Source organism: Phalacrocorax aristotelis, chromosome 8 (assembly GCF_949628215.1).
Source record: "Phalacrocorax aristotelis chromosome 8, bGulAri2.1, whole genome shotgun sequence".
Taxonomy (NCBI): Eukaryota; Metazoa; Chordata; class Aves; order Suliformes; family Phalacrocoracidae; genus Phalacrocorax; species Phalacrocorax aristotelis.
Window position 1 is genome coordinate 12,371,936 of NC_134283.1, and position 18,776 is coordinate 12,390,711.

At 36.1% G+C, this 18,776-nt stretch overlaps 1 protein-coding gene across 1 annotated transcript; it reads right to left on the minus strand.

Moving 5' to 3' along the window:
• Positions 1-921: 921 nt before the first annotated feature.
• WDR88 (WD repeat domain 88) lies at positions 922-17,994 on the minus strand. The gene is made up of 11 exons (XM_075100984.1): positions 17,887-17,994; positions 17,120-17,230; positions 13,642-13,727; positions 11,779-11,842; positions 11,144-11,282; positions 10,086-10,215; positions 7,406-7,590; positions 5,929-6,011; positions 3,620-3,688; positions 3,127-3,219; positions 922-1,706 (listed from the first exon to the last, which is right to left on the minus strand). The coding sequence occupies exons 1-11, from the start codon at positions 17,992-17,994 to the stop codon at positions 1,569-1,571; spliced, it is 1,206 nt and encodes a 401-aa protein (XP_074957085.1). The 3' UTR covers positions 922-1,568.
• Positions 17,995-18,776: the final 782 nt, after the last annotated feature.

The following is an 18,776-nucleotide window of genomic DNA, read 5'->3' on the forward strand; positions in this document are numbered from 1 at the left end:
ACCTATGCTGCATACAAATATGAGCCTGCTGCTGCAGGTGGAATCAGGTCAGGGCTGAAGACATGCTGGCTCATGTGGCACCCAAGCACTGAACAGGTGATGGTAATGGACAGAAAACAGCAGTAAGTAATGAAACTGACTGATTTTATTAAAACCAGAACGTAAGAATTTATTTTTCCTTGTTTTCCTCAATTTGGGAAGCAGAAAGAGGATTCATTCAAAAGAAAATTTCCAACCTATTCACATTCTAATGCAAAACAAATTAAGCCTCTATACAGCAACTTTTTTTTCTTATTTCAGTGGAAAAAAATTGCAGCTTTGATTTTTCCACTGAAAAGGGTAAAGAAAGAAACAAAGAACTCTTTCAATCCTAATATAACATTAAATATTCTAGGACTAATCTTTTCTAGCATACAGAAATGAGTTCAGTATTATTGACTATATTAAAGCCACATCCATTCAGCTATATACATGCATGTTATGTGATCTGTTTAAAAAAAAATGAAAATGCTGTATCTATGCTCCTCTTTTAGCCCTTGTAACAAAACAGTAATATTTAATTAAGGAGTCAAGAGGGGAAAAAAAATGCGGAAAAATAACACAGTTTATCACCTGATATCTATTCAAAGCCATAAATTTGTACAGAACGTACTATTCCCAAGAAATTTTTTCATTTAACCTTGATTCAAGTGTAATTGTTGCTAAACGATTCATATAATTTAAACAAGGGGAAAAAAATCTACCTACTTCAATTTCTTTGTATTCCACAGTTTGACTGCATTCCAGGCTGTTGCATGCCCGGTTCCAACTACTTTCCCCACTTCTAAAAGTTCCTTTTAGAAAGAAATGTTGAAAACACTACTTTTAGAAATAAAGCTTCCAAACATTTTGAAACACTTCAATCTTTTATTAATTGACATTCTCACATGTACTGAATAGATACAATCCTCTCAGGGTTGCTCCTAAAAAAGGGTAGAAAAACCACCATGCTCATTGCTGGGGGGGAGCCTTTATTACACAGAACTAATTTATGCTGCATCATATCAGATATGAACCACAACTTACTCTCAAAGCCTGAAAGCTCCTTTACAAAACTGTTGTAATGGGTACATCAAGAAGTTAGAAAAGAGTTTATGGTCTTATTCCAAAAGCTCTTTCTGATGTCCACTGTTAGCAAAGATTCTTTGCTTGCCACACTAAAGAATAACGGTTTATCTAAAGAATGGAAGGAAACCTGTCAATAGTTTATATAGCCACATATTTTCTTTAGTAACTTTAACTTGGAACTAGTGTATTATTTTAAAATTTTCCGAAGGACAAGTAAGTAATTTTATCCTCTAGTACCATGCAGCGTAAGCAAGATTTCTACTCCTGGGGATTTAATTCTTTACCTGATAAGTCACAGCTGTTTAATGGATTAGTAGAATGTATTTTATTGTTCTTCACACAAAATACTATGGTAGAGCAAGGTTCGAGGAAAGTCTTAGCTTTATATGTGTATTACATGAAGATGGACAGACACTGCATTTATACTTAAATTGTTAACATTCCAAGACTGCTAGTTTAATTTAAAGATCAGGAGAAACAGGAGGTGGCAACGGTAAAGTTTTTCTCACTGGAGAAGACAGGTGGCAGAATACACACTGGGATATCACTTCAGAGTCACTACACTGCAGGCATAAGAAAGTTTTTTCACATTCTTCACACTAATGTAAATATAACAAAAATGGTGTTTCAGTTAATCATCTGTGACACATGCATTATTTCACTCATGAAGGTACAGCTCTACATATTTCTAGGCCTGAGTTTTGAAATGCACTGAGTGCACACAGCTGTGGTCAACTTAACACAGATAGTGCTGCTCAAAATTAATTCCTGTCATGAATGATTTTGAGGTTTTTTCCCTGAATGAAACTATATTTTATGTGAACTGTCATTTTTTTCAACTAATACGGTATCATACTTTACTTTTTGGGTGCCTTGATGGGTATCCATCTGTTCTGTCTTAGTGATGATCACTATGTGGTTTGGGGCTTTTTTTTGTTTACTTTTTTTTTACCTGACCATTACCTGACTAAAGGAGAAATGTAGAAAGAAAAATAAAAAAGAAAAGAAAATTAATGCATAACAATAATTTTAAATTAAATATTAACCCACTGCAGTCAGTACAAAGAAGTTTTTCTGCTGACTACACACTCATTAAGTTTAATCCACTTCTATCTGTCAACATAACACTGATTCCCAATCCACTACTTGTGAAACTATTTACAAAAAATTTGAGACATTTTTCTAATTGTTTTGTACACTTTAAGTATTGCTAAAATGCACACAAAAAAAATCCTTCCCTGTAGCAGTTTTAACCATATTCTCACATTTTTTAAGTTGATACTTTTAGGACTGCACACATTTTTACTGCTGGCACATTTATAAAACTTATTTAAAAGCTTTAAAAAGCTGCACGCTGCTTTTGAGTACCTGCCATTCAACAAGAAAGTCTAATAAATATATTGTAGAAATAATAGAAAAAGTTCTTTTTCATGCAGTTTCACTTAATGGTTATTGACAAGGAGAAAAATACACACAAGATTTTGCAAAGCCACTACCAAAAGCAACTGAGGGGCTGTAATAAAAAGCATGTTTCAATAGCATTAAGCTTCTTAATGTTCTTTCTTAGCATCTGTTTATAATTAATGTTTTAGAAGTCAGAATACATACAGTCTCTGCTTTAAAAAGACACTCCTCAGAATTCATATAAGCTGATTTATGTCCAGGAGCGCACAAATATTACCTGCCTTGTTTAGTAACACTCCTATGTAAGCAGCCAATTACTCTGCAGCAGCATCAGGTGTAGAAAACCAAGAGACGTTTATTTTTAAAAGTACATATATGTGGCTGTTTTCTAAAAACAAAAACATACCTGTATATGAAAACTGGTGTCCTTACCAAAATAAATTTTAAGAACTGTTGTTACTACATCCCAATCCCAAAAAAGGATTTGACAATCTTTTCAAGTAGAGAACACACACAGTCAATTTTCAGCCTAGAAATCTAACAGCTTTCCTTTAACATTCAAATCTTCTTTCCAAATAAATTATGAAGTGTAGTAAAAAACTAAAGTGATAGGACCTGAGCAATTTTGGAGCCTCTTGGTTTTTTCCTTTCTACCACTGAAGGGATATGATCTATTTTTTCAATATTCCACAATCCCAGAGTAGAATCCTGAGAAAAAGATGCAATTATTTTGATGTATTTGTATATTACCAGAAGAGTGATTTACATCATCTCCATAAGGATGAAATCTCATCTCATCAAATGAACTCTCTCAATATGAGAGCTAAACTCTCTCACCTTTACATATCATGTCTTTGGAAACAATCTTTAGCAATCTTAAAACTGCCTGCACATTTTAAAATAACCAAAAATAAACACACTTATCAAATTCTTTTAAAGATTTTCTGTGATTACTTGAGGTAAATACTGGTTACAGCTTAGCACTTTTATGAACAACTTCATCGTTGTTAAATTTAATTTAAAAAAAAAAAGCTGAAAACAAGGGATGAAATCTTCACATCATTTATAAGTTAGCTCCTGAGAAACCACATCAGGAGTTAGTAATTACCTTTGAAGCTGAAAGAATCCATTTCTTGGTTTTGCTAATTGCAACATCTGTCACCCAGTCCCAATGACCCTACAAGTAAAGCAAAATTTAACTATTAACACAAGGAAGAAAACTTTATTATTTTTATTATCATTTAAAAAACCCCTAATTGTACCATAAATCCATTTTGAAATGCAATGAGAAAGATCTTATCTAGAGTGCCTCATGTCCGGTCAAGAAAAAAGTGTTGTTATGAAGTTCATACTTTCCTACATATACCTGAAATCAGTGGCTGTTACCACCTCTAGTAACCAGACCACTAGTTGTAGCACTCAGAAGAGCTACGCAGTTACCATGGGTTTAAGCACCATTTAAGTATAGGTCTTTTCTATTCTTTAAACAGTTTCATAAAGAATTGTCAAGAGAGAGTTGACTTCTAATACTTTTTACCTAAAAACAAAAACCTAAAGGCAGTTTATCATGTGATAATGGAAGGAAGAGCTGTGAGAACAGGCGGCAGCTTCCCCCCATTTAAGGGAAGGACAAGGATTCTGAAAGCAGGCCAAGTCAAGCAGCTGTATCAGATATCCTTGTTCTGACAACAGCAGCACAGCTGATTTGAGTTTAACAGCATTGAGCTGGCGCAAGAGCAGAAACGGGTTAAAATCTAAAACGAATTATTTATTCCAGCTGGGGAGGTTATTCAAACATGAAAGATATTAACAAAAAATTCCTAGAGTTCAGGAAGGCATGCTGTCATTTTGATAGACAAATGCCCCACCTGAGAAATGTAATAAAAAGATTAACATATATTTTTCCAGCACAAAGTAGTCATCAAACATGCATACATAAAACATGGGTTTTATAGCAGAATCTTTAAAACATTTTTTTAAATTTATGTACGAGCCCAGAATATAATTATACCAAGGCACAGATACTAAGCTGGAATTCTCCATAGTTACAAAGATATTAGCATTTAAACAGATGCCTTCTTTTTTATGGGAAACTGAGTTACTTAAAGTGATTGCTGTGAACTGGGATATTTGCAGTAGCTGTATTATGTAAAGCAGTGATGCTGGTGGAGAATGTGTACTGTTATTGCTCAAAAGGTTTAATCAGTACAGTTCCAGTGCTGGAGGGTAGGTAGCTTACATTGAAGCTAATGGGTGTGAGGCACAGGCTTATGAGCTCTCCTATATGAAGATGCTATCTTGAACACTACAGCAGTTGAAAGCTATTTTTAAGCCCAAGGTTTTGAAGGAAAGTGGTCTTTTCTGAGATCTTCCAGATGGGTCTGTTCATGAGTGTCTTAACTAAGCCTTGAATAGTGCATGCAGTAAGTAAAAAAAAAAAAAGTCTATTAAAATCATATTTTCATAAGATAGGAAAGAGCCAAGGTTGCACATCTGAACTCTGACATTGCTTGACTTCTGTGAAATTAACATTTGCAAAATGCATGCACATAACTTATGAATACTGTTAATCCTTTTCTTTGACCCACATGTCTGATCATGACTTCAAGTCTTGTGGATTGTTTCTACTAAAACAAAAAACAAATTAAAGGTATCGTAATACAATATGGTATTTTTGCAAAAACTAAAAGTCACGATGGCACAAAAAACCCTGAATGAGGGTTGGACTTTTTGTTTTTATTATTATTTTAGGCAGGTATTACCACCTCAAATTTTGGTTAGTATTACCATGGATATGGAAGAAAAGAGGAGGCCTAGCTCTTAGCAGGGATAAGTAAATACTGAATAGCTACCTCATTTACAAAACTGTCCATCCTAAAAAGCACGGAAACATGGTGGATCACACCCCTGTCACTATAAGAAGTAAACTCTGTAATCTAGGGACTGAGCTAAGCTTCACAACCTCAACACCTATATTTATGTTATTTTTTTAGTGCTTCCCTTTTAATGTACTGCTTTCTGTGGACATAAGCAAGCATGGAAACATGCAAATATTCAAGAGTGTGGCATTTCAAAATGAATATATGCACTATCCAGGCTCTTGTTACTTGCTGGAAGAAACTCTCTCCTAAAACACAGGTACAACTCCATTCAACATAATCCTTAAATAAGCTTGTTCATAAAAAGATAAATTTAATAGCTTATTAAGAACTGACTTGACAAATATCTTTGTAGTTAACTGGATAAGAATATACTGTTCTAGGAAATTATATTATGCAAATCCAGTATATATTCTTGCCTGTATCTAAAATGGACAGGCAAGGGTATTTGTCAGAATATTAAATATACAATGCTTTTAAACCAGCAAGACATTTTAAACCTTCTCATCAAACTAGTGACCAAATAAGAGCTCAGTACCTTTAAGCTTAGCTTTTTATAGCCTGCCTCTGTATCCCATATAGCTATAGTTTTGTCATATCCGCCAGACACAACAAGCGATGCTGAAATATAAAATCAGAATACTATTATCTGTGCTTTGTCATACAGACTAATAAGAGTCTCCATCTAACACTGAGTCAGACTTTTAAAATAAAAATTTGCATAATAAGCTGTTAGTCATGGCTTAACAAGATAGTAGGAGTTTCTTTCAGCTACTTTTTGTTATTGTTCTTAATTTTGTAAATATTAATACAGAAATTTAGCCACATGCAACTGAGTGGAAAAAAACATACAGGAACATTCTGTTGACTTAGAAAATTAAGAAGATACCTTGTTTAAGAATTAAAATATAGAGAATACTTTCAGAATCGTTAGGTCAGCTCTGGATGAAATAGAAAAAAGTAGAGTTTAGTGTACAAAGCATGCTTTCAGATTCCAATATTCATAGGCCTATCTGTATTTGGATATCTTCAAGCTGAAGGTACATTTTTCCCCACAGAGTTGCTATTTATTTATTTTAGTTGCCTAACTCAGAAAGCACTGTATGGGTATGACTGCAGATTAACGTGCTGTCAGCAGTTTGGGAGTCATTTTTGCTGGAGTATTCAGATGTGAAGTTGCAGAAGAAAACATCCAATTAGATCACAATGTACAGAAATTCATATTAGTCCATCCCAGTGAAGAGAAGGTAAGCTGTTTCAGCACAGCAGCAGTCTGCAGTAACACTAATTTCATCTTGTGGAGGGACTAGGAGTTGCCTATGATCTAGTGAAAGTAACAGAACTAGGGCAGTAAGAAGTTGCCCCCCACTACCTCCCGCTCAGATATAGGTAAACTGCGGAGTCTGTTTCTTCCTCCTATTCTCCTCCTATTCATCCAAGCATCAAGGAGATACCGAGATCCAGGTGCCAAATTGTCTTGCTATAACTCATAAATATCATCTACTTTGAACATGGTAGTTTATGTACCCCATCAGTGTAGCTGAGAACATCCATAAGGTTTTTCAGAAGGACGTTACTAGCATATGTTGTTTGGGCTGTGAAGTAACGTTACTTTTGGGGGTACTAACAAAGACGTACACATTTGCCTAATTATTACAGATCAGTGCAGTATTTACTGAACATGTTTTTTAACTAACTAATGCTCGGAGAATAGCCACAAGTGCCAAGTTGATCTTCTAACATAGTATTGTGCTTATACTCTGTTATGATCTTTTGATTATGCCTCTTGATGGGTATATCAATTAAGCAAGTGTTCCAGTTGCCTGGTTAAGACTGAACACAAACCATCAATTTCAGTTTATTTAATTACATGGACATAATTTTCTCATAATTAAACATGTTATCTTGGAAATGATCAATTAATTACGTGCTTACAGTGGTCACTTGTGGTTCCTCTAAGATGTCCTATGCATAGGTACTGAGATGCATCGTGCACTAGTATTAAGACAACTCACCATCTTGGCTAAAACAGCAGGAACTAACAGAACCTTCATGCCCTTGGTTCAGGGAGACGGGCTCATGACACTGAAATTCTCCTGTCTTTATGTCCCATATTTTTAAGCTTCTGTCCCAGGATGCTGTGCACAAGTAATGACCGTCAGAGGTAAAGCAGCAATCTGAGATAGCATTGCTGTGTCCGCTGAAACACAGTTGAAAAACATAGGCAGAGTGAGCTTTTGTAACCATCACAAATCTCTCATAGAGCCTCCTGCAACAGTGAGCACCCTGCGTCCATCTAGTAAAGCACCATAAGCATATTCTGAATTTTATCCATATGAATATTTCTGTAAAGTCTCTGGAGCTGCTTACAACCTCAGAGCCAGCATGGGCTTAAATCCCTTATGGGAATAGGTCATTTTGCAGGATTGAACCCTAGCTCTTAAGTGACAAGGGACCAGCTATTTCTTTCCTTGACCACAGCTTAACAAGAAATTGTTAAGCAGCTACAGCACAACTGCATTTTACTAAAAGTAAGTTACCAAAAAGAGCCACCCATTTTTCGTTACATAAATAACATGCATCTATCTCTACATGCAAATTTCAACTCAAAAATACAGAGGAAAAAGATTAAACAATTCTAGATTAAAGTCTAATTTTGGAACCAGTGATACCAGTCAGAAAAGAAATCTGGACATTCCAGAACTGGGGGAGGACTCTAGTGTTTCCTGAAATCTACACTAGGGAAATGATTATGAGCATCTCTTGCAGGAAACAATGCTGTAGTCACTGCAATTTAAAAGAAACATTACAACGTGGCGGATTGAATTTCCCATCCAAAGTAATTCCTAATCCCTTAAAGACAATTTTATTACAGTATTTAAAGGCAGACTCTCTCCCTGATTATTGCTTTAAGAATTCAAAGCTAAATTGATTGAGTTTATTTAAAGCCATTGATATTTTCAATGGGTGAATTGACATCTCTGTTATTGCATACTTCCTTCTTTAGACTATAACAAAATCCTAAAGTGACATAATGTTTTTACTGTAATACTGCCTTTGGTGAGAGAGAGAGTTCAGCCCATGAAGGCTCAGGATATAATACTGAGCAAGGCTTCTGGCACTGCGCATGACCTTCTCCAAAAGCATATAAGGAAAAATGACCTGGAAAAACAATCTCTGTACTCAGAGAGTGGCCATAATTATTTCACTGTGAAAATGAAAGTACATATTGAGCTGGGGTACACAGCATCTGTCCTGAGTCAAGTCCTATTTCATACTTCCATTAACAATGTAGATGATGAGATAAAGAGTACAGATACAACATGAAGCCAGACGGTCTGCAGTTATACAAGGGAGAAGATTAAAATTCAAAATTATCTTCACAAATTGAAGAAACAATCAAGAAAATAAGAGTTAGAACAGTCTCTACAGGAAACAATGCTGTCATCAGTGCAGTTTGTAGGAGTGTTACAGTATTTAATTGTCTAATACACGTGCTGCCTGGTAAGTCGATTTTGTCAAATCTGACATTCTGTAATAACATACAAATAATCAACTGCACGGATAAGTGGTGGGAACAATGGACCATACCACAGTCTGCAAAAAAAAAAAGATGCAGCAAATACTGACACATCTTCACCATCATGCTGTCAAAAAAAGAGTAAATCTCATCGTAGGACATACAAACGGGCACATCCACAGCAAAGCATGTAATAATAATTCATTACTATTTTTTTCCAGTTAGAGGGAACACTGTTTACATTATGGAGCCACATAATTCAAGAAAGATGTGTGCCAGTTGGAAAGATCTCAGAGATCAACAGCAAGAATGATCAGTAAAATAGGAAATAATCATTAAGTATTAAATGAATAAGTATGGTTTAATCTACTGAGAAGAAGACTCAGATATGATAGAAGTTCTTGGCTCTATATAAAAATGTAGAAGAAAACAAGGGAATAATCTGTTCTCCATGTCTGAAGTGGATCTAAACAGAAACATGTGAGCTTAAGCTGCCACCAAAATAGTCCACCTTAGGAAAATCTTTCTAATGATTAACACAATGAGGCAATGGAACAGATTGTTTGGAAGTCTGTGAGATCTTCACTGGAGCTCATTAGGAGTAAAGTAGAAACATTCTGTGGTTGCTCTGAGGCCTATGAATTTTATGAAGAGCTAAGGTTGCAATGCAAAACCTAATTATCACAAAATATTCTGTAAGAAGTCATGCTTAATTATCAATTCTTAACATCTAGATATATTTCTCCTTTTCCTCTGTATTATTTTTGCTCCACTCCATCATGTTTTTAAAGACTTCACTATTGTAATATTTTGTCTCATTTGTCAATGATTTTTCCTAATTAGTAGAAATTAGAACAAGTTTACACTGCAGTACCATATTGCATATGCTATTTTCTGCCTCTATATATACCCAAGAACCTAGAAACTCTACAAAAATAGCACTAGAAATGCTTACAGTCATCAAAATACATTTTTTTCAGTTATTTACAGCAGGAAGCTTGAGCGGACCACTTTATTCACACTTTCTGTTATGTATCATTTCCTTGCGTGTTACCTTATTTAGTTCAACAATTATTGTTCATTTTCTCTAGTACAGATCTTAGCGTAAACCTCACTAATAATTGTGAAAGACACAAGTAATGCCATGCACATGTAACTATAGTATTGTTTCTTACTCATTAATTGTAATTGAGGTGGATCGCGTTAGCAAATCCCATAGCTTTACAGTCTTATCATATGATACTGAAGTCACTCTTTGGTTATCAGGGTCAAAACAACATCTTGTGATTGTACTTTTGTGATGACCTATGCGAAAAACATTAAGTGAGACCATTAGTTATTTTGAATGCTTACATCTGGATCTTAGAACAGAGGTCTGAAAGGCAGAACTACCCAGAGCATCTATGCATCAGTCTATTTCCAAAATGCTATAATTTCAAAATTGCTATTTCACTGGCTAGGACACCTCCTCACCTACCTCTCAGTGAAAGAGAGGCCTCATTGTACTGCAGACAGTACGAATATGAACGTGTACCCAGGCACTCAAGATACACAATTAATGTAAATTTGCAGACTGCCCTTAGTAATTTATTTCTCTGCTCCATTCCTGAAAATAAGTCTGGAAGTGTGGCCCCACAATGCCAATGATAGTTAATTACTCAGACTCTTAGGGAGCACTTAAACAGGTAATTACACTTTAAGAATGCAAACAGCTCCATTAAAATAATGTAAACAAAATATGTCCTCATAGTGTCACCTAACAGAGACAGTTCTAATGAAGCTATTATGATCTATTTGTTGCACTCCTTACTTTTAAACACAAATTATTTTACCATCAGGCTCTGATTCACAGCAGCACGTTATCCATACGCTAACTTAACATTTGTAAGACTGCTTATATATTTAGAAGCTAATTCTGCAGGAATGGCAAACTCCCTGACCTGCAGTTCTGAACGGAAACCTCATGGAACTGAGGTCTCACTAGTGAAATGACCTTCAAAGGGAAATAATGCTTCAAAAATAATCACTGTTGGTCTAATTTTGGCCCATTATCCCCTTTTTATGAGCCTATTCTGAAAAATACTGCATTTATGTATTACAGGTAAGGGGGTTTTGCTGTTCTCAGGTAAGGGTATTTGAACTGAACTAAATTAATTAATTTTCTCAGGTTTTTGTAAGAAATAAAAAAAATTCAAGAACTGCATAAACAAGATGTAAAAGTCATCAGTCTCACCTTGGATATGTGCCACTACTGTTGCACTTACTGCATCAAAAACACATATAGTATTTTCTTTGTCTGAACCAGATACCACATATCTACCATCACAAGAAATATTACACGAAGTTACAATGCCTTCATGTTCTACTGTCCACTAAAGAGAAAATAAAAGGATTTAGAAACATGCTTGAGGGTTAGAGAGTTTTAAAGCAGGCTTTCTATAATCTGTAAGCAGGTTCAGAAAGGCGGCTTTTGATGTTACTTTGTTTTGGTGAAAGCTGATAGATGTCTTTATATCCAAGTCTTCTATTTTTGCGTTAGCGATAAACTTAAAATTAGACAAGGCCACCCTGTTCAAACCCTAAAACGTTAATTTAATCAACCTTAAATATCTCTTCTGAGACAGGTTACTATTATCGTACCTACTGGTATCTGAAATAACTGACATGTGTTTATCAAGAGACTTACCCAAGATCAAGAAATCATCAGTACCAAAACTAGGACTAAAAATCAAGCCTACCTACCCTAACTATATTGTATTGTGCTAACAACGAATGGTTTGTTTTCTTATCTATAAATACATAGCAATAAACCTGAATTTTACAGTTGTAAATTTTACATCTGCAAGATGCTTTCAAAAGGATACGTACAAGCATTTTTCCTGTTTCCATATCCCAAGCCTTGACAGTGTTATCGTATGATGATGTTACCACTCTAAAGATATTAGTGAAAACAGCAATCAATGTTTTTACTTAAAAGAAGTTAATTACCAAATAAATGACAATATTTAATTCTGACAATGATTTGACATCTTCACACCTACTAATTTAAAACAGATTTTTGAAGGCTACAGCAAAAATTAGTATTACTACTTGAAAAAAGGATTATTTCTATTTTGGATAGAAACTAATAACAAAAATGCCATGTGTGCAATTTTAAAGCCATTATGTGTCTTTTCTTTAATGCATGTGAAGTATTCTTGTCAGCAGGGCTTTTTGGATTTTCAGTGGCATGTTGCTGAGTAACCCTATACAACAAATGCTGCTTTGCACAAACACAAAGCCACAACAAACGACAACAAACAAACAAAACGACAACAAAGCTACTCAAGCTAGTCAATAAAGTTTTCTAAAACTGGCAGGTTTCCATGAAATGGGAGGTCAAAAATTTTTCCCTCACACAGTTTTATTAAAATATTTTAAAATATCTAAAGTAGTATTTATATTGACTGTCACTGGACATGACAAATGTTTTTAGTACCATTGTGGCTTTTTATTTTTATAAAGATCATGAACTGTCACTTTTATACATTTTGCCAAAGAAACTCGATGCATTAAGATTCTAACAACTAAACCCACCATTAGATTGTTAAAATCTTATTTTCTCCATATGTGTATACTTCCCACAACCAGCCCAATCTCTGCTCCTGAATGGAAACACAGAACACAGAAGACCACATGAAGTTTATGAACTGGTAGCATTTTTTATTGGAAAGTGGTTTCCAGTGCTGGACACAATGGTATTTTACTTGCTGCTTAGCAGTTTTCAAAAATATGCACAATTGCAGTAGGCAGCATAGCACATGTACTATTCAGTGATCAAAAAACTTATGAGTCAACTCTACAATCTGATAAAAATTTATTTAAACTGTGACTTCATGACAAAATATGCCAGAAATAGTACCCCTAGAGGTGCTGCATGACCTACTTTAGCACATGTTAATATATGCTGCAGTTGTTTTAATTATTATGTCCACAGATTGACACTGGATTAAGATGCATTTCTTCTTTAACTGACAGGACAGGCTTAATGGAAAGGCTATAGAATATCAATAAACAGTACAGACAGAAGAGAACTTTTATGAAGGTATAAATCTCACTGACAGATAAACCCCTGAACATTGACTAATTCAATGTAATTCTTTTACACAAGTGATATATATTTATACACCCCTTTCAGAACATATGGCAAAGAGAGACTTTCAGCCCCATATAACTCAAAAACGGTATTAGACAAGTCCTTTGCCCTAAAAGAGGCCATACTCTATCGGACTGTTCCAACACACGCTTAAGACAATAAAAAGATTACTGTTTAATTCAGCAGACATCATATGCAAACCAGAAAAGATTTAAGAGCTCCTGTACAAATTGTAGGTGAGAACAAGGTGAGATTTATGGTAGTTCATGTGGATGAAGGAGTCTGGCAGTAAACAGTCTGTAGCAGAGTGTGGAGAGCGTAAATGAAAGTCAAGGATGGAGAAAAGTAGAAAGAGTGTAGGGAGGTAGATGTAAAACAAAATTATAACAGAATGACTTATCGTGGAGCACAAAAGTAAGCGAAAGAAGTTTGACTTTGATGTAGTACAAGTTAGGAAACCATATGAAGGACTGAAAAGTTAATTTATTTGTTCTAAGCATTGTACTAAGTGTTTTCACATGCCCTGAAATTGAACCTTGCAATTGCAAAAACCATAACTTTTCTTTTTTTAACAAATTAAGATAGAAAATGGTCACCTTCTGTCATCAGGAGTCAAGTTGCACTCAGAAATTGGGGCGGTGTGTTCTTCAAAAACTTCAATAGGAAAACCTTTCTCAACATCCTTGAATAAATCCAAAGGAGTTTAATTAGGAAATGCTTTGCTAAACTGTAAAAAAATTACAAAGCATCACAAAATAAGGGAAAACAGAACTTGTGAATCAGTAACGTTAGTCTTACTTTAGTTACTCTTACAGTCTCAGACTCTATCTCTTCAAGACTGACTGAAACAGACTTGTTCATCTATCACACCCAGACTTCTATTTATCTCCTTCCCATCACAATAGTTTTCATCCGAAAGTTCTTGAAAAGAGTTCTCAGACTCTCACATCCATGTTCATGCCTAAATCCTGGCAAGTCTTTCTTCATAAACTAGTATATGGCTTTCCATTTTCATTCACATTGTTAAAACTCACACTCTCAAGGCCTGCCATCCCTGTATCAATTATTGCATCATCATTTTATTCACAAATGCAGTCTCCCCTGCTTGTATCCATGTGCAACATTCTTCCACAGACTTCCCTTTACTGTCTGTATTGTCATTCCCTGCCTGTGTTCCTTCACTGATCCAGTCACAAATACAAGCTTCTTGTCTTCAAACACAAAGCTTTTTGTGATTTATCCTGAGACATCATCTCCCTTCTGCCCTACCTTTGATGCCAGCCTTTGTCACTTGGTTGTTATATTTCCAAAAATTTATGAGCTCCCCTTTGCTGTCTTTCATGTTTTGAAGAAGTCACCTATAAATAACCAGAAGTCTCTCTCATAATACAAAACCCCTCTTAAATTTCTGTTTTGTGATTCCTACAGCAGCAATTAACAGATTGCTGAAGTGCTGAGATTATGACCTATACTGCATTACCTGTTCATTTATATTACTCTATCATCTTCTACCTACTTAATCTGTTACCAGAGTTTTAAGCAATTTCAGGAAGGAACTATCTTTTTGTCATATTTATATAATGTTCAAAGCATAGTGCAGTCCTAACCCATGAGTAAAGCCTTGAGGTTCTTTAGTAATACAAATAAAAATATGAATCAAGTTTTACAAATGGATCATGGTGCCTGACTGTAAACATCAAAACAAAAAATAACCAGGAGGACTGCTGACATGCAGAGTGACTCACAGACCAAAGTATCACAGGATCAGTCATCATACCTTCATCTAGGGAAATAATTTCCTATTTCCATGATTACCCTATTATTTCAATTAGGTTTTTATTTGCGTAAGTACCAAGAGGTTTCGGAGGTAGTCTGAAAGCAGACAACAAAGTGCCTTCACTGTGCATGTGTTCTTTGATTTTTCTTCAATATGAGAGTAAAATATTGCACCCTGACTACTCTTCCCCTTTTTAACACCAACTGTCAAGTCTCAGATCTAGAGCTGCTTCCTTACAAGGGCTTTCACTTGAGGGAGCTATCCTGCTAACTTGGCAGCTCTCGGTAACAGACAAAACTGGAGTGAAGGTAAATTTATTTTTTGCCTTTTCGCTTATTTTCTGAATGTCTGTCAAAGCACTACAGGCCTAACAACTGGCACTAGAATAATTAGAAATATCTCTAAGACTGAAGGAAAAAAAAAACAGGTCAAATTTACCATATGTTCGTGTTCTATTTTTCTGAGTCAGAAAAGCCTTCCAGTCACAACTGCCCTTCTAGACTTAGCTAGTCTTTGCTGTGCACCCTATTAATCTTTGTTTTCCAAAAGATGTGTGGACTGTCAGTGAGATACTGTCTGTTCTCAAGAGGAACTTCAAATGATTTCCCAGTACACTCAATCATTTGATATCTACTGTTTCAGAGGAAAAAAGAAGAACTCCAAAGTGAAATCGGCAGGGCTCGCCGAGCCCCCCCAGCCAAGTCCTCCCTACTCTCCTGAATTCTAATTGCTTCAGCCGTTCCTGCAGAGGGGGAAATTAGGCTTGTCCAGACAAAACTAAGCTAATCAAAATAAACTGACATAATCTTGCCCATACATTGCTACCAGAAGGTTCCCAAGACTCAGGCAAATACTTCGAGACAGATTCTGAAAAATAAGTATCCTTCAACAAGTGTTAAATAAATCTTTCTTAGAAATTATAAAGATAAAATTTCTTAGATTAATCCTTCCACACGTCGGGCAAGTGGCACATTGTACCCTTTCCAGCAAAATGAACATTCATGATCTACTGTGCTTAAAAACAATTAACTTCTTAATTAATCTTCTTATTTTTGGGTCTTGATTTCAGTTTACTTACATGTAAGACAGCTGAATAACATTTTGCTAATGACAAAAAAAATACAAGCTCCAGTTCTGAGTTCAGACAAAGCAAGAAAGTTTGGAACTGACAGTTCTGACAGTTATTAAACTATAAATGTAATGACTAACACACTGAGATACACTTATATTTATTTCGCCTATCTACAATATTTGCTTAAGATGTCCACATTTGTTTACTTTGGAACTGACCATTAGAAGATGGGTCTTTTTTCATTCTAGACTTCATGATTTCTTAGATCTAGCCATCCACAGTTAGCACATAATGGTGCTAACTGAAAACTGCCTGGACTTTTTAAATTTTTGGGGTTCTTGGTTTTTTTCAGTACATTTGAAAAAAGGTTTGGATAATGATAGAAACTGCATGGGTAAGAAGTCAACACTTTAGATCCTTTATAAAATTACTTCATCTGTATTCATATTATATTAAGGCATTACTAGAACTCATTACCAATTCTTGAATCAAGTCATAACTATTTAATAAATACCAGATCTCCATGCCTGCAATCTATTTAGTGCAGCTACATTGTCATTTGCTTATACATGACATTTGCATAAAATTCAAGGGCTCACATAACTATAGGTCTCCAAGCTATCTTTTACACTAAATTTAGATTTGATCACCCAGAAGCAGTACACTTCCCCAGTTCAGATCTCGCTGTTGCCCTGCCCAGGGTGGCTGGAATTTTAGGGAAACCCCAGATAACTACACAAAACTTGGAAGAGCAAGAAAATAAAGGGTGCAAATCAGGATTTAAATAAAAGGAAAAAGCAAACAACAAATGTGAAAACACCATGGCCGTGCTGGGGACAACTGCATGATCCCTAGCTTCTACATCTCTGCTACGAACAGCCAAATACATAAATAAGGCAGAAAAAAAGAACTTTCAGGAGAAAAAGAGTAAGCTTTGTGTATCAACTTGCAATTTTAAAAAAGTAATAAACTAGAACTCTGATTCAGCGTATGCTACATATGCTTACAAGGGCTACCCTTCAACATCAAAGAATATGTTTGAAGTATGAAATAGGAGTTTTACTATTTATCTGTGCTGCAAAACCATTTACAGTTCCTTTTTAAACTTCAATAAAATATCTTCAGAAGGCTCCTTGATGATCCAATCTTCATGCCTGTATAACATTCCTTGTTTGATTTCAGTTTTAAGATTTTTTTAAAATTTGTTGTTGAATTCATAACATACCCAGAGCTTCATTGTTCTATCATAAGAGCATGAAAGTATTTTTGTGTCTTCAAAGCAAAAATGACAGGAGCTCACAGTATCACTGTGTCCTCTCAGAATTTTAAACTGGATCTGTAAAGGAACAGAGCAAAGTTTAGGAATATTTTTCCTTGATATTATTTTTGATGGCTTAGTCCACAAGGGGGAGTATGAAAGCAAGAACAGGATGAGAATAAAAATTGTAAGTTGTTCTTGTCTGAGAAGAGTTCACAACCTCTCCTTGGTGCTAGCTTGGCGCTAGCTTGGCACAGGTTTACCAGATCTGGTTGAGAAAGAAAGACTGACAGGCATGGATTTTATTTTTTTTTCTGGAGTGGAAGGAGTTTTGGTTGGATTTGGTTTCCCAATTCTTCTTCCTCTCATGAAAAATAGTATTTATCTGTAAGTCTCATTAAGTCTCTCTCAAGTCTTTCAAACGCTTGATTCTGGCCCATCAGGGGGCAGCACATGAAGCTCTTAGGCCACGTTTTAGCCAATACCATTACAAATTTTGGCAAAGGTATTTTGTAAAAGGCTTTTCTTCAGTCATTTAGGAGTTTGCTCGTGACTGTCCAGAGTGCGTTTGTATGAACAGAGCTAACGAAAAAACCAGCTGGTGTGAGCATTAACGACAGGTGAAGTGGCAACCCTCAGATTCCAGCAGCCCCGACCACCCCAGGCAGGGCACAGAGCCCGGCCTGCCCAGCCCTCCCTGCCCGACAAAGCCAGGTCCTCCCTGACCAGCCTACCTGCGCCCAAGGCCCATGGCCGCCCCCACGACCCTCCTGCGGGGACAGGCTTGGCTCCGGTGGCAGCCCCAGGGCCAGGGGGTCCCAGTGGCAGCTGCCCACCGCCATCGTCCTGCTCCCCACCCACCTCAGGCTGCAGGGAGCAGCACTCCGGGCCGGGCCCGCCACCACCTTACCGTTCCAGGCTTCAAAACTCCACAAGACTACTGTGCAAGGTGGTTGTCGGGTTTATCTTTGACCTTGAAGGGAGGCAGCCTCAAGGCCCAATTTCTTATTTCTCCTTCCCTCACTCAAGTTTTCTCCTTGACTACATTTAAAACTACACAATCTGTGTGTCAACACAAGATTATATCACTTTGCTCTCATCAAGAGCTGTCACAATGCTGTGGAAACCAGAAAACACATTAAATCAGCCCCCTAAGAACTACCATCTACCACAGAGAATTTCAGTTTAAGGCTTTTGTTCATAGTTTCAAGCAGGAAGGCTCTTGGTTTCCCTGTGCACCCCAAAAGAGAAGGTCTGTGTGTCTCCTTTTAACAGCCTTATCATTCAAAGAGCGCTCTAGTACTATTTCGTTTACGTCAAAATAATTCTACAAGATGGGAATTGCTCTTTAAATGTAGTGTGTGAAGCAAAAAGAAAACAGTTTTCATTCTAGCTACACAAGGCAGATTATAATTATAGTACTAATCTTTTAGTACATTAACCTTAATAGTTTGTGTCAAAGTGGTGGTCTATTGGTTTAGATCTGCTGTGGTAAAAACTACTGACAATTTGGAGATGTAAAAATAACTCCCAGTACAGCCTCATACTGCAAAGCTGCCGTGCAAAATCCTGCATTAGACTCGTTAAAATGACTTGTGCCCAATAAAAATATTACATTGCTTTA

What these genes read in the sequence shown, in the direction of transcription:
- WDR88 (XM_075100984.1), bottom strand. Translation starts at nt 17,994, where the DNA reads ATGGCGGTGGGCAGCTGCCACTGGGACCCCCTGGCCCTGGGGCTGCCA. An exon ending in ACCTCAATTACAATTAATGA is followed by an intron (nt 7,591 to 10,085) that starts GTAAGAAACAAT and finishes ACTGTGTTTCAG; the next exon opens with CGGACACAGCAATGCTATCT. An exon ending in GGATTCTTTCAGCTTCAAAG is followed by an intron (nt 3,220 to 3,619) that starts GTAATTACTAAC and finishes TCTTTTTCTCAG; the next exon opens with GATTCTACTCTGGGATTGTG.